We start from the raw sequence: 14,553 nt of genomic DNA, 5'->3' as shown, positions 1-14,553 counted from the left end.
CCTAGAAGTCATGTCATGCTTTCCTAGTTATTCGTCTCCCCTTCAAATCTCTCATACCCTTCCCCACTCCAACTGCTACCACAGAACAGAATGGCAACCTCCAAGTTCTATCTCTTGCTATATAATTTCCGCATTGTCTCAACCATCTGAGAAATAGACCCAACCTATGGAAATGGCCTCTTCAATGTGGTGTATGAAACACAGCACGAGTTAATACAAAGGTTGTTTGACCTTGGTTTTAGTCCCAAGCTCTTTCAGTCACTGGCTTGTGTCACCTTGGGACAAAATCACTTCACTGGGGCTCAGTTTTTTCATCTATGAAATGGAGGTGATGGTTGTATTCAATTATCACTAAAATCTCTGAAAGCTCCAACATTTGATTCTTGGAACCGGACTCACAGAGTGAAGAGATCTCAGAAGTCAGCTAGGTGGCTCAGGCGATAGAGTGCTGGATCTGGAGCCAGAAATACCTGGATTCAAATCCGCCTTCAGAAACTTTCTAGTTGTGTGACCCTGGACAAGTTATTAGCCTATCTCAGCCTGTTTCCTCATCTGTGAGATAGGGAATGATAATAACAGCGCCTACCTCTGAGATTTGTTATGAGAGTCAAATAAGATAATATTTGTGTTTTGAAAACCTTAAAGTGCTACATAAATGCCAGCCACTGTTGTTATTGTCGTTATCAATTATTTTAGAAGGCATCTAGTTAGCTCCATATCTGAAAAAGAATACTGTCTCCAACATTCCCACAACGAGTATACAATAAAGGTATGTAGTTCATGTTTGTTTGCCTCTTACCTCACCCCAAAGTGGGATCTTATGGATGGCACAGAAAAAGTAGAATGATATGGTGGTTAAAAGAACAGAGTCAGAGATGTAGGTTTTAACCCCAGCTTTTATACTTACTGACTGTGCAATTTTAGCCAAGTCCATTAACCTCTTAGTCTCACTTCCCTATTCTGCAAAAAGATACAGTGACACTTGCATTCTTTCCCTCATGGGGTTGTCGTGATAAAGCACTTTGAGATGTTGCAGAATTGTGATCTATATATCTGGCTTCAGTCCATATATATGAGGGAGAAAGTGTTAAATGGTTTGTTGATTAGGGCTGTTGTTAGTCTGATCTTAATGACTCTGCCTGATAGGTTACAGTGTGGACAGTGTGAGAAATATTTTCACTTCCTAATTGGTTTGCAGGATTAAACTGTACACAGTTTATTCATTTCCCAAAATATTGCTCCTACAATTCTGGTACAGTGCCACCAGGTGGCAGTAGTGTGCCATGGCAATATTGCCCTTATCCACCTAGGATAATAGAACTCAAAGCTGGAAGAGACCTTAGAGATAACCTATTAGTCCAAATTCATTACTGTATAGAGGAGGAAACAGAAGGTCCAACAGGTTAACTTACTGAAGCATATATAGGTAGTAAATAGCAAAACTGGGGCTTAAACCCACATCTCTGACTCCACATGGAGTGTCCTTTTCCCCCACACCAGGATGTTTCCTTTTGTTGTTGTCGTTCAGTCATTTTCAGTCATGCCCAACTCTTCATGACCCTATTTGGGGTTTTGTTGGCAAAGACATTGGAGTAGTTTGACATTTCCTTCTCCAGCTCATTTTATAGATGAAGAAATTGAGGCAAACAAGGTTAAGTGACCTGTCTGGTGTCCCATAGCTAATAAGTATCTGAGATCAGATTTGAACTCAGGAAGATGAGTCTTCCTAACTCCAGGCCCAGTGCTCTATCCACTGCATCACCTAGCTATTAATTTAAACTCTATTTTAAAAAACTGAAACTTAATACAAAAATAAAAATTAACTTCTTAAAATATAATTTTGACACTAAAAATGGTGTTGAAATGTTTTTTTTTAATTTATGAAACAGGGAATTTTTAGAGCAATATATTCTAAACTCTGCTTTAGTAGCCAAAGCCTAATATTTAACATCACTAAGCCTTAATAGCTCTTTGATGTGGATCACTGAGTCTCACAATTGGAAGGGACTTAGACCATGTATTCCAATCCACACCTAGACAAGGCTCCCTTCTACAATATCTTCAATAAATGGTCATCTCTCTACCTATTGCTTCAAGAACTCTTTTGAAAGGGGAACAACTACCTCCTGAGGCAACCTATTCCACCTTTAGGGGATCTCAAATCCTTTCCAGGTTTCAGGCTGACTTGGCTTCAAAATTTCTCTGGGATGCTTCCCTATTCATTGCTTTCTTCTTCTTGCCTTCTGCTTGCCATGGGTTTTCTTACTCAACCAATGCTTTCTAAACATTTTTTCCATCTGTATCATCCCATTAAGTTGCTAAATACAAGAGATGTGATCAACTCTAGAACGCAGAATGTTAGATGAGGAAAAAATAGAATGTTGAAGCTAGAAGGAGCCTTAGAAGAACAAATGTTAGAGATAGAGGGTATCTTAGGACATAAAACAGAATATTACAATTGGAAGGGTCCTTACAGTTCATCTCCTCCCACCCCCTCATTTTTCAAATGAGAAACATGAGTGAAGAAGGACTTGCATGTCAAAAACGATTATAATTTCCATGGATTCCACAAAACAATATTAAGAATTAGCAGTGTGTCTATGCTACAGCTGAAGGAAGAAACTGCCAGGCAGAACTCCCAAAATGCCATTCTACTGGAGAAGCATAATTCAATTTTCTCCAATCCTAAAAAGTTTGTATATCATTTTACTTTTATTTTCCCTTCCCCTTACCTCTGCTTTTTTAAAGACCTTGTTTCAAACTCCTATTTTTATTCATTAGCTTGTTCAAGAGCCTAGATTTAAATCCAACCTCTGCAAATTTATTATGTACAACTTGCTATTCCATTTAAACATATAATAAAGTTGTTACATAACTTTCTTTTTCCTCCTTTTTCCTCCCTCTCCCCCAACCTAGAGATGGCTACCATTAGAAACAAATATGTGTGTATGCACACACACACACACACACACACACATACATGCGCACATATGCACACACATACATATGTATGTATGTAAAACCATTCTACACATACTCCTATTTATCAGTTCTTTCTCTGGAACAGTTTCATGTACAATCATCTTTTTTCTATTCTACTATGTTATGGAAATGCTTGTTTTACTTCTTAAATTCCAAATAAAATAAATTAAATTTTTTAAATTGTCTTAAAAATCCCACCTCTGCTATCTGCTACCTATGTGACCTCGGGCAAGTCACTTAATCTCTCTGAGCCTCAGTTTCTTCTTCTGTAAGACAAAGGAAATTGATTATATGACTTCTGAAGTCCCTTCCAATTCTAAACTCTTTGATCTCATGATAAGTGACCTTTTGTTCAGGGTCCTTTTTTAGATCATAAATCTAACCTCCATGCAGTACTTTAAGGTTACTTAAACTGAGTTGTGCTGATTTACCTTAGCAAACTTCTAATGGACCTCCAATATGGAAATACCGTATGCCTTATACTGAATAGAATATTCTGAACTCCAAAAGTTAAAGTTATTCTGGACAAAAAACAAACTGCTTTGACTGCAAATGTATTTTAGATAATTTATGTGAAAGAGAATCCTGAGCTGACAAGCTACAACCTAAAAGGAGTCAGCTCCTTGGAAGGAATCAAGTTCTAGTGTTAAATATACCAGTGTATTTGTAAACCACCACAATACAGGTGCCTGGTACAAGGCAAACAAACAGCAGACTGGGTGAGAAAGGTTAGACCTGTGTTCGAGTCACCACTACTGCTTTCCAGCTCCAAATAATGTACAGTCATAGAATCACAGGAGGTGGAACCCCAAGAGAGTAGGTAGTTTTCTCCACAATCACACAGCAACTTCGCAGAGGAGCCAAGACTTTGAACTCAAGGTTCCTGACACCTAGTCGAGGACTTTCCTCAGGACTCGCTGTATAACTGCCTCCTATTAGTCATTCCAGAACCACTGAAAACCTTTAAGGGCTGAGACCAGGAGAGACTCTGAGATCTGAAAGTGGTGATGATGATGAATTTTCAGCAATTCTATTAGAACCAGAGTGTGCTTACTTACCAAGCTTCCTATGCAAATGCTAAGGGCCATACTCAGCTCAGATGGGGGGGAGGGAGAGGGAAAACGGAAGAGGGAGAGAGGGAGGGGGGTGGGGAGAGGGAGAGAGGAAGGGAGGGAAGGAGGGAGGGGGAGAGAGAGAGAGGGAGAAGGATAAAAAATGAATCCAGATGGGAAATAACACGAAAAAGGTTTTTTAACTTGCTAATTTCTTGAGAAACTGCTTGATTATTTCAAGTAGCCACGTACAAGCAACCAGAAATGACTAAGGTCCAAAGCAAGGAAGGTGACAGTCCCATTGTCCTCTACCCTGATCAGACCACAAGTGGAATACTGTGTATAATCCTGGAAACATTTTAGGAAAAACAATGACAAACTGTCATGTCTCCAAAGGAGGGTGACCAGGATAGCAAAGGAACTAGAGGATTATTTGATGGGAACTATGGCTATTTAACCTAGAATATAGTAGAAATTCTTAACCTGGGGTCTATAACCTTGGTTTTTTCTAAATTATTTTTATAACTATATTTCAGTATAATCAGTTTCTTTTGTAATCCTATATATTTTATGCATTCAAAAAACTATTCTGAGAAGGGGTCCATAGATATCACCAGACTGGTGAAGGGGCCCCAACACACACAAAAAAGTTAAGAACACTTGGTTTCAGAGGATATGACAGTTGTCTTCAAATATTTGAAGGGCTATCTTAAGGAGGCATTAGCATCGTCCTGCTTAAGTCAATCAGTCAATCAATCAACAAGCATTTATTAAGCCCTTACTATATGCCAGGCACTGAGTTAAGTATTGCGAATACAAATGCAAGCAAAAAGAAAGACGATCCCTGGCCTCAAGAAACTTACATTCTAACAGGGAGGAAAACATAGAAGGAAGCTGAGGATGGGGTTGTAGGTGGAGGAGGCACCTGGTGAAGGGGCATGATGGAGAAGTCCAGAAGTGTACAGCTTGGCGGGAAATGAAGAGAAGGCTAACCTGGGAGCCCTTCTTAACTCAACACCTCCAATCAGAGAGAGGGCCCCAGGGGCGGAGGATACTACCAAGATGTAAGTGCCAGGGCTGAAGTGATGGATGAATATGGTGATGCTGAGGCAGAATCAGAAGAATGTAGGGGAGTGGGAAGGGTCAGGGTTCTATGAGAGTTTTACAAGTTTGGAATACTTGCTGCACAACATGCGTGGCCTGGGGTGCTGACCCCAGAGAACTTCGGCGACCACAATACCCCCTAAGCATTTCTGGGCAACAGTCAGACTGTAACAGATGGACAATGGGAGTACCCAGGGCTGATGCCACGGTGGCACTGGCATGGGTCACTCTGTGGGCAGGGCACTCATGTTCCAGGCCTTTAAGCATCAGGAAGGGGAAATCACCAGATGAGGCCAGTTGAGATCACAATCTATTTTGGAATGTGCTACTTATTTACAATCATTAGTGTGTTCTGAAATGGCCAGGGCCTTCAGAGAGTTTCTTTGGATAAGTGCCAATCATTTCGTACCAACTCAATGGAACATGGCATTCGTGACATTGGACAAGTTGTGAATATTTATTTTAATTTGAAATGAGCGACTTCAAAAAATACACTGAAAGTCAAGGCTTGATTTATTTAAGACTGTCCCTCAAATATAACAACTGTCCACAGCCCAGCAGTGGCAGGCTCCCGTGGGGGTGGGGGTGGGGGTGGGAGGAAGCCTGAACACTTAGAATGACAGCATTCATCGGGACCTGCAGTCAAACACAACTCTGTTCAGGAGGTAGCAGCCAAGCATGTCCCCTGGCAGCAGGGAGTCCCTCTGAGGCCAAAGTAAGCTGGCACTGCTCAGCAGGTATGGCTGCCCCACTGCCTCCCCCAACCTGTTACCTCCCCCACCCAGCATCCTACCTGGGGAGTCGCGGAGGTGACCAGAACATTGGCCATCAGGCCATTCCGTTTATACATGCTCTCTCCAGGCCTCAGAGGGGGTGTCAGGGCCACCTCAGCTGGTGACACAAAATGCAGGGAGGATTCCTGGAAGGCAAACAAGATCATGAAAACTTGCTTTGAAGGCCTTCCTCCTACACACACACAAACACACACACACACACACACACACACACACACACACACCCCTTCCCAAAGGCATAGTATTGAAGACGTCTGTCACTGAAAAGGAAATCTGTAGATCAAAGCAGTTACAGTGAACAGTTATTCACTAGCACATTCAACAAGCACTTATTAAGTGCCTTCTGTGTACCAGGCACTCCCAGGCTTGGTGTTGGGGATAGAAATACAAATAATGCAACAATCTCTGGCTGCATGGAGCTTAACTTCTAATGGAGGAGACAAGTTCCTGTATACATTTATATTGAATATAGGGAATAAAGACTAGGTAGTTAAATACACTGTAGTTTGGAAGGAAGGGAGGGTACAAGCAACTGAGAAGGGGCCTCGAGAAAGGCTTCATGTAGAAGGTAGCACCTGAGCAGTGTCTTGAAGGAAGAGAGGGACTCTGTGAAACAGAGATGATGAAGCTGAGCCTTGCACAGAAGGGGAATGGGCAGTGCCAAGGTGTGGAGAAGAGCAATGGGGAGCTGCCTATGAAGAACTGAGAGATTGCCCACTTAGCTGGATCACAGAGCAGGACTGAGGATGGGGAGAGGTAGTGTAATATTCAATGAGGCCAGAAAAATAGGCTGGGGGCAGGTTGTGAAGGACTTTAAAACTGAACAAAGGAGTTTCTATTTTATCCTGGGGACAACAGAGAATCATTAGGGTTGAAGTAGAAGAGTGACATCATTAGATCTGTATTGAAGGAAAACTCCTTTGGCAGCAGGGTGTGAGATAGACTGGAATGGGAGGGGTCTTAAGGCATGGAGACCAATTAGGAAGCTGTTACAATAATCTAGGTGGGAGGTTTATTACCTGGGGAAATAGAAAGGAGTAAGGTGAGAGAGATCATATAGAGGCAGAAATGGCCAGATGTGGCAACTGATCAGATACATGGGAGGAGAGAAAGTAAAAAGCTGAGGATAATACTGAGGTTCTGAACCTGGGAAACTGGAAGGATGGCGGTACCTTTGACAGAAATAAGGAAATGTTGAACAGGGGAGGGTTTGAGAGAAAGACAAGTTTAGCTTTGGACATATTGAGTTTGAGGTGTCTCTAGAATATCCAGTTTGAAATGTCCACAAGGCAATCTATGATGCAGGCCTGAAACACAAGGGAGACATTGAAGCTGGATATACAGATTTGGAATGAATCTACATGACAATGATATTTGAGCTCATGGGAGTTGGTGAAATTTCCAAAAAAAAGAGTGGAGAGAGAGAAAAGAAGAGGATCCATGGATGACAAGCAATCAGAAGAAAGGGAGAAAGAATAGTCAGACAAGTAGAAGAGCCAGGAGAGAGTAATGTCACGAAAACCCAGAAAGGAGAGAGTATTTAAGAGATGATGGTCAATAGAGCAGCCAAGAAGGTAGAGGATTAAGAAAAGACTATTGCATTTGACAATTAAGGCATCATTGACAGGTAGAGCCAAGATGGTGAAGTAGAGGCAGCAACCCAGCTAAACTCTCCCAACATTCCCCTTCAAACAAATTTAAAATAATGCTTCAAATCAAATTTTGGAGCTGCAGAGTCAACAAAAGGTTTGAGTGAGATGTTTTCTATCCTAAGACAACTTAGGAGGCTAGCAGGAGAGGTCTGTGACATGGGGGTAGAGGCCCTCCCAGAGCTCACTCAGTAAAAGCACCAGCAGTAGGCCTTGTAGGCAACTGTGGCTGTGGCAGCGGCGGCAGCAGCAGCAGCAGCACCAGCTTCCAGAGCTCTCAGCTCAGAGAGGGAGTGGAACAACTGATCAGAAAGAGATTACGGAGGACCCTTTGCTGGCACTGATTGGCATCTCTATTGCCCATAGGGTCACGGTCCCAGGGTGAAGAGGAGAGTCTGGGGTCAGTTACAAAATAGCAAGGGACCTGGTCACAGCTCTAGGGCCAAGAAGAGAGTTAGTGCTTGCAGCTCCAGGGGAAAAGAGACCCTTCCTGGGTAAAGACTAGAGCACAGACCTGGAGAGCTGTGAGTACCCCTCTCCCCAGTTCACACCACACTGGAAGAACTGAAAACTTGTAGGCACCCAGATCTAGCTCTAAAAACAACAGCATGAAAAAGCCTGAAGCTTGGGAAGATGCCTCCCCATCCCCAGGTGAGCAGAGTCCAACTTTAACATAAAGTTCAAAGTCAAGAAAGAGGCTGGTAAAATGATCAAACAACAACAAAAGAACCTGACCATAAAAAGCTACTACAGTGGCAGGGAAGACCAAATCATAGACTCACAAGACGGCAACAATGTAAAAATAGCTACAAGCAAAGCCTCAAAAGAAAATTGCTAATTGGACACAAACCCAACAAGAATTCCTGGAAAAGTTAAAGAAAGAGATGAGTGGTAAAGGAAAATACGGGAAAAGAAAGGCAGGTTAAGCATATTTTCACAATCAATCAATCAACAAGCATTTATCAAGCATTCATTTCCTATGTTCCAAATACTATATCAAGTGCTGAGGATAGAAAAAAAAATCAGAAACAGTCCTCTCTCTCAAGAGCCTTCTAATGAAACAAGCAACATTTACATATATAGGTATATACAGAACAGACACAAGGTAACCTTAGAGGGGAAAAAAACTAGCAGCTGGAAGGACCAAAAAAGGCCTAAAGAAGGTGCTGCTTATGCTGAGGAATTCTAAGGGGTGAAGCTGAGGAAGCAGTGCATTTGAGCATAGGTGATTGATGGCCTTTGCAAAAGCATGGGAGAATGGAAATGCAATGTCTGGTGTCCTGAGAAAAAGCAAGAAGGCCAGAACATAGAGTATGTAGAGGAGAATTAATTATAAGCAGCTTGGAAAGACATACAGGAGCCAGGTCGTGATGATCTTTAAATGCCAAACAGGAATTTATACTTGGTCTTACAGGCAATAGGAAGTCACTGAAGTTCATGGAATGGGTGAGGGTGGGGCAGGGGGGTGCCATGGTCTATATTTTAGCACCTCTAATCTTCACCAAGTTCACTCCTCCCTTTGGGTCTTCCTGGCTCTCAGCCTCACTGAGACCTCTCTGCCCCATCATGCCCTGTCCTCCTTCACCCTCAAATTATACAAAAATGCATCTATAGGCCTTGGAGCTATGACAACGTCAAATATGGGTGACTCATTCTGATCTCTCACTATAATTTCTAGTGGTGACAATATGTGGCATTGAACCATTCTCTAAAATCTTAGAAAGTGAACATAAAACTGACTAGGGAAACTTCTCTACACCAGGACTACTGCTCATCTGTGCAATGACCTATTACAAAAGTTGACATACACATCTGCCAATGTCTGCAAACACTCTGGGATTCCTGGGATCAATTCAATGGAAGGGACAAAAAAGCCTGCAATTAACATGATGGCTAAATAAATGACTTTTATTCAACTGCCACATCAAATCCTGGCACACAGATGCCTGCTAACTTATACAAGCTAAAGAGCCAAACAAAAACCCGCTGCTTGGTGAAATCCCACATGATTCAAGTTATTATAGGAACAAGAAGAAGGAGAAGGAGGAAAAAAGAGAAGAAGAAGAAGAAGAAGAAGAAGAAGAAGAAGAAGAAGAAGAAGAAGAAGAAGAAGAAGAAGAAGAAGAAGAAGAAGAAGAAGAAGAAGAAGAGGAGGAGGAGGAGAAGAAGAAAAGAAGAAGAGGAGAAGAAGAGGAGAAGAAAAGAAGAAGAGGAGAAGAAGGAAGAGGAGGAAGAGGAGGAATAGGAGTAGTAGCAGTAGTAATAAACATTCATTTATATAATACGCATGTATAAATCATTAGCAGGTCTCTTAGAGGGACCTTCTAATTTAAAAAACATTTATAAGATGCTATAAAAAACATTTATTTAAAAAACCTATAAAACATTCTGCCCGCTACTGTGTATAGAGAGAAAACTGTTTGGTGCTAAGGGAAATAGAAAATTTCAATAAGGCATGGCCCTGACCTCATGGAGCTCACAGTCCAGTAGTGCAACATGACTGACACATGGAGAGATAACTGCAATGTAAGATAATACAGTGTAAAAAGCAGCACGGCATATGAGGATGTACATTCAATTCAATTCAGCATCTTTTTAAATGCCTACTGTGTGCAGCACAGCAGATAAAATTTAACTATGATACAGTCCTCCTCATGCAGTTTTCAGTCCAGGAAGGGAATAAGACACAAATACAGATAATACTATAAACAGCAATAGACTGGTGACAGATTTGGAGCTGGAAGGGGCCTCAGAAATTATCTAATCCTGCTACCTCATTTTATAGAGGAGATGCCCAGAAAGAAGTGACTTGCTCAATGACACCCAGGTATGATGCAATGGAAAAAAAGAATTGGCTTTAGAGTCAGTGGCCTTGGGTTCAAATCCTACCTCTGACGTTACCTATGAGACCTTGGGCAAGCCACTTGGACCTCAGTCTCTTCATCTTAAAGATGAGAATATTGAACTAGATAGCTTCTGAGGTCCTTATAGCTCTAGGTCTATGACTGGTAGAGCCAGGATTCAAACTCTGGGCCAACATCCCATTGTATCACCATTCTTCTCCATGATAAGGGGAGGTATGAGAAAAGTATTATTCCAGGATCAAGAGGGGACAGATTACTTAAGATATCTTGTATTTTTAAGTCCTTGAACTGCAGGAGCACTAGACTGAAGGATGCCAGATGGGGACCCTAACTCAACCCAATTCAATTCATTAAACCCCTGCCTATCAAGGATTTAATGCTTATCAGACCCACTGATCTAGGCTGAAGCTACAAAGATGAAAAATAAAAGTCCCTGCCCCGAAGAAACCTGTAAAATACAATATGAGGAGGTGAAAGACGGTATCAAGACAAAATGACATAGAAAAAAAGAAGAAGGATAGATTAGGCTTAACTGAGAGCATCAATCAACAAGCATTTATTAAATATCTACTATGTGCAGGCAAGAGGTAGCTAGGTGGTGCAGTGTAGGAATGTCAGTCCTGCAGTCCGAAAGACATGAGTTCAAATTTGGCCTCAGACATTTAATAGCTATGTGACCCTAGGCGAGTCACATGACACTGTTTGCCTCAGTTTCTTCATTTGTAAAATGAGCTAGAGAAGGAAATGGCAAAGCACTCCAGTATCTTTGAGAAGAAAACCCCAAATGGGAACATGAAGAGTTGAACACAACTGGAACGACTGAACAACAACAAGGAAAATGTGCAGGCAATGCACTAAGCACCAAAAATTCAAATATAGAAGTGAGGCAGTTCCTGCCCTCGAGGAGTTTATGTCCCACTGTTGGGATACAATACGTAAGCCCATCAGAGAAACATTCTTGGAAAAGGTGACCCCTGAACCGGGCTTTCAAGAATAGAAATGATTTTGACATGTGGTTCATGAAGGCTATGTATCTTAGTCATGAAGGACTCTGCCTGAGCAGATCCAGAACAAGGAGAGCACAAAAAACAACAGAGAACAGCTAGTGGTGGACTTGGGCTGGAACACAGAATGTACAACTCAAAAGTAGCATGAGAACATTGTCAAAATAGCACAGAGTTCAACTGGGGGGTGGAAAAAGGAATTTGTATTTTATCTTAAGGCAATAGGGAGTGATTGAAGATTTTTTAACAAGAAGGATTATTTTGGCAGCATATTGTAAATGGACTGGGACCAAAAATAAATATTGACAGAAAAAGCCATGGACCCAAAGCAGAGTTCTAGCAGGTTTCTAGAGTTAGGGGTTCACGAAAAGCTTCATGTAGAAAGCAAAGGCTTGAAAAAAAAGTTAGGCTGATAAAGGAGAGAGCCCATGTCTGGGGTAAGAGAACTTGAAGGAGACCATGTAGATTGAAATGAAACAGAAAAACTACTTTAAAGTAGTTGAATTTTTGAGGGGAGGTGGAAGGGAAAGGAGGGGGAAGAAAGAGGAGGAGGGAAGGAGAAGGAGAGAATATGAATATGAATAACCAGAAGAGATCCCTCCCTAAGATGCCTGAATATTCCACTAACCACAACCAAAACTAACTCCAGACAGAGACAGACAGACAGACAGAGGTGTGGGAGGGAGGATAAGAAGGATATGAGCGGGAACGAGAGAAGAAGGAAAGAAGAGGGATTCCTCTCTTAGAGAACTCCAGTTTTTTCTTTCACCAGATTCCATAAGAGACAGCTCCACCTATAAGTAGAGTACCAGGCAGTACTACTTTTGTTCACCAAATTATTAACCTTTTTAGGGCTCCCACTCAGCCTGGCATGGTCTACCATGAGAGTCTTTCTCATATTGCCACACCCCGTTCCTTCTCTGGTAGATTTGAGTTTTCAGGTAATTTTAATTACCAATAGCTCCTAGCTCCCAGCTACTTTCCTCTGGCATGGAGTTCTCCAGTTCTTGAGCTACCAGCTCAACATGGTATGGAGAGAATATTGGAAACAGAATGAACGGCCTTAAATTTGAATGCTAGTTCTGACATTAGCCATAATCACTTGGGCAAGTCGCTTGACCTAAGTTCTAGTATCCTTATGAGTAAAATGAGGGGGTTGGACTAGATCTTGAAGGTTCCAGACCACTACAAAACCTTAATATGTACCACTCTCACCTGGAGTCCTCAGTTAAGTCCCTTAAACACTGAGAAACCATTATGTAAACTAAGTAAACTATTCCTAAGTTACGTATGAATAACCAGAAGAGATCCCTCCCTATGATGCTTGAATACACCCACAACCAGAATTAACTCCATGCATCTTATGGTTGCCCTTTCTGTATCTACAAAGACTCCCCCAGGCTGCTGCCCATTTCATCATGGAGCTGGCTGAGCAAGGGAAAGGCAGAGAAATTGGGATGGAGGGTGTTGATAGGGAGGAGAGGAAATTTCTCAATGCTGAGCATGGAGGGGGAAAGGACTTATTTGTACTCCATAAAGTGGGTTCTCTTGGTAAGCCTGAACCCCTCAAAAAGGGGCAAGACCTCATGTTCTAGGAAGACTTGAACTAAAGAAATTGGCACAGAGAGCAGCCCAAGATGGCTGACTTAGAGGATCGGGTGTCAGATGAGGAGAAGGTATGCATAGCTGCCAAGCTCATCACTCATGCTCCCCCAGGAGAATTTAATGAAGTGTTTCATGATGTCTGGTTACTACTTAACAATGACAATATTCTCAGGGAAGGGGCAGCTCATGCATTTGCACAGTATAATGTGGATTAGTTCACTCCAGTGAAGGTAGAAGGATATGATGACCAGGTCTTAATTACAGAACATGGTGACCTGGGTAGTGGCAGATTTTTAGATCCAAGAAATAAAGTTTTCTTTAAGTTTGATCACTTGCGGAAAGAAGCAAGTGACCCCCCCCCCAACTTGAAGATATAGATGGAGCTCTGAAGTCATGGAGGGAATCGTGTGACAGTGCATTAAAGGCCTATACGAAAGATCACTATTCCAACGACTTCTGTACTGTTTATGCTAAAATTATAGGTGGCCAGAAGACTATTATTGCCTGTGTTGAGAGTTACCAGTTTCAGCCTAAAAACTTCTGGAATGGTTGTTGGAGATCAGAGTGGAAGTTTACCAACACAACATCTACAGCTCAGGTGGTTGGAGTGCTAAAGATTCAGGTCCATTACATGAAGATGGCAATGTTCAGTTGGTTAGTCACAGGATTCAATAACTGTTACTGAAGATTACAAACTGCCAAGGAATTTATTAAAATCATAGAACATGCCGAAAATGAGTATCAGACCGCGATTAGTGAGAACTATCAGACAACATCAGACACCACATTCAAGGCCTTGCGCCAGCAGCTTCCCGTCACACGCACCAAAATCGACTGGAACAAGATACTCAGCTACAAGATTGGCAAAGAAATGCAAAATACTCAAGGCTGGATGTGAAATTCTCCATTTGTAACATGCAAAAAAAAAGAGGAAATGAAAAGAAAAAAAGATTCAAAGTACAATCTTATAAGTAGGTGGTTTATAAACAAGTGCAGTATTTTACTAGGGCTTTCAAAGTTAACAGGTTTTCTAGCCTCTTGGAATACTATTGAACCAATAGCATTGTCTTAATGCTTTTCTTTTGGTGTGGTCCTTGCCATGTAACCTCCTATCGTGACTGTATCTACTTGTAGGATTTTTTTTAAAATTCAGTTATTTTTAACACTGAAAAAAATAAAGAGAAAGAGATATGTCCTAGAACTTATGTACTGGTTAGAAAATTTCCTAGCCATGAAAGCCCTCTCCCCTACCCTTATCTTTAATAGCACTTCTGGTGTACCAATGGTTTTTATTGATCAACCAATAGCTAAAGATGCTATGCTGCAAGATATATCTACAGACATCTTTTCTCTTCTGACTGCTAATTGCCAGTTAATGGCATCCTGTTAGCTGTAGATTTTTAAATATTGGAATGGGGTTGTTAAGGTCCCTTTGGCGGAAATTCCATAATGACCAACTTCTCTGGGGAAAATTTGGGGGTTTTGTGTTGTTGTTTATT

The 14,553-nt window shown here is 41.6% G+C and overlaps 1 protein-coding gene and 1 pseudogene across 1 annotated transcript in view; one reads left to right on the top strand and one right to left on the bottom strand.

Annotated features, from left to right (window-relative positions):
- The window catches only part of RALGPS1 (Ral GEF with PH domain and SH3 binding motif 1), a 573,263-nt gene that overhangs the window by 510,194 nt on the left and 48,516 nt on the right, over positions 1 to 14,553 (bottom strand). Inside the window, exon 3 of the mRNA XM_036750307.1 lies at positions 5,932 to 6,057. Coding sequence (XP_036606202.1) covers positions 5,932 to 5,988 — 57 coding nt within the window. The 5' untranslated portion in view covers positions 5,989 to 6,057. The remainder of the gene's footprint in view (positions 1 to 5,931; positions 6,058 to 14,553) is intronic.
- LOC118842960 lies at positions 13,087 to 13,982 on the top strand (annotated as a pseudogene).

The sequence above is a fragment of the Trichosurus vulpecula genome, chromosome 3 (genome assembly GCF_011100635.1).
Source record: "Trichosurus vulpecula isolate mTriVul1 chromosome 3, mTriVul1.pri, whole genome shotgun sequence".
Taxonomy (NCBI): Eukaryota; Metazoa; Chordata; class Mammalia; order Diprotodontia; family Phalangeridae; genus Trichosurus; species Trichosurus vulpecula.
The sequence above is the reverse complement of the archived record's forward strand: the minus strand, read 5'-3'. Positions and strand labels throughout refer to the sequence as shown.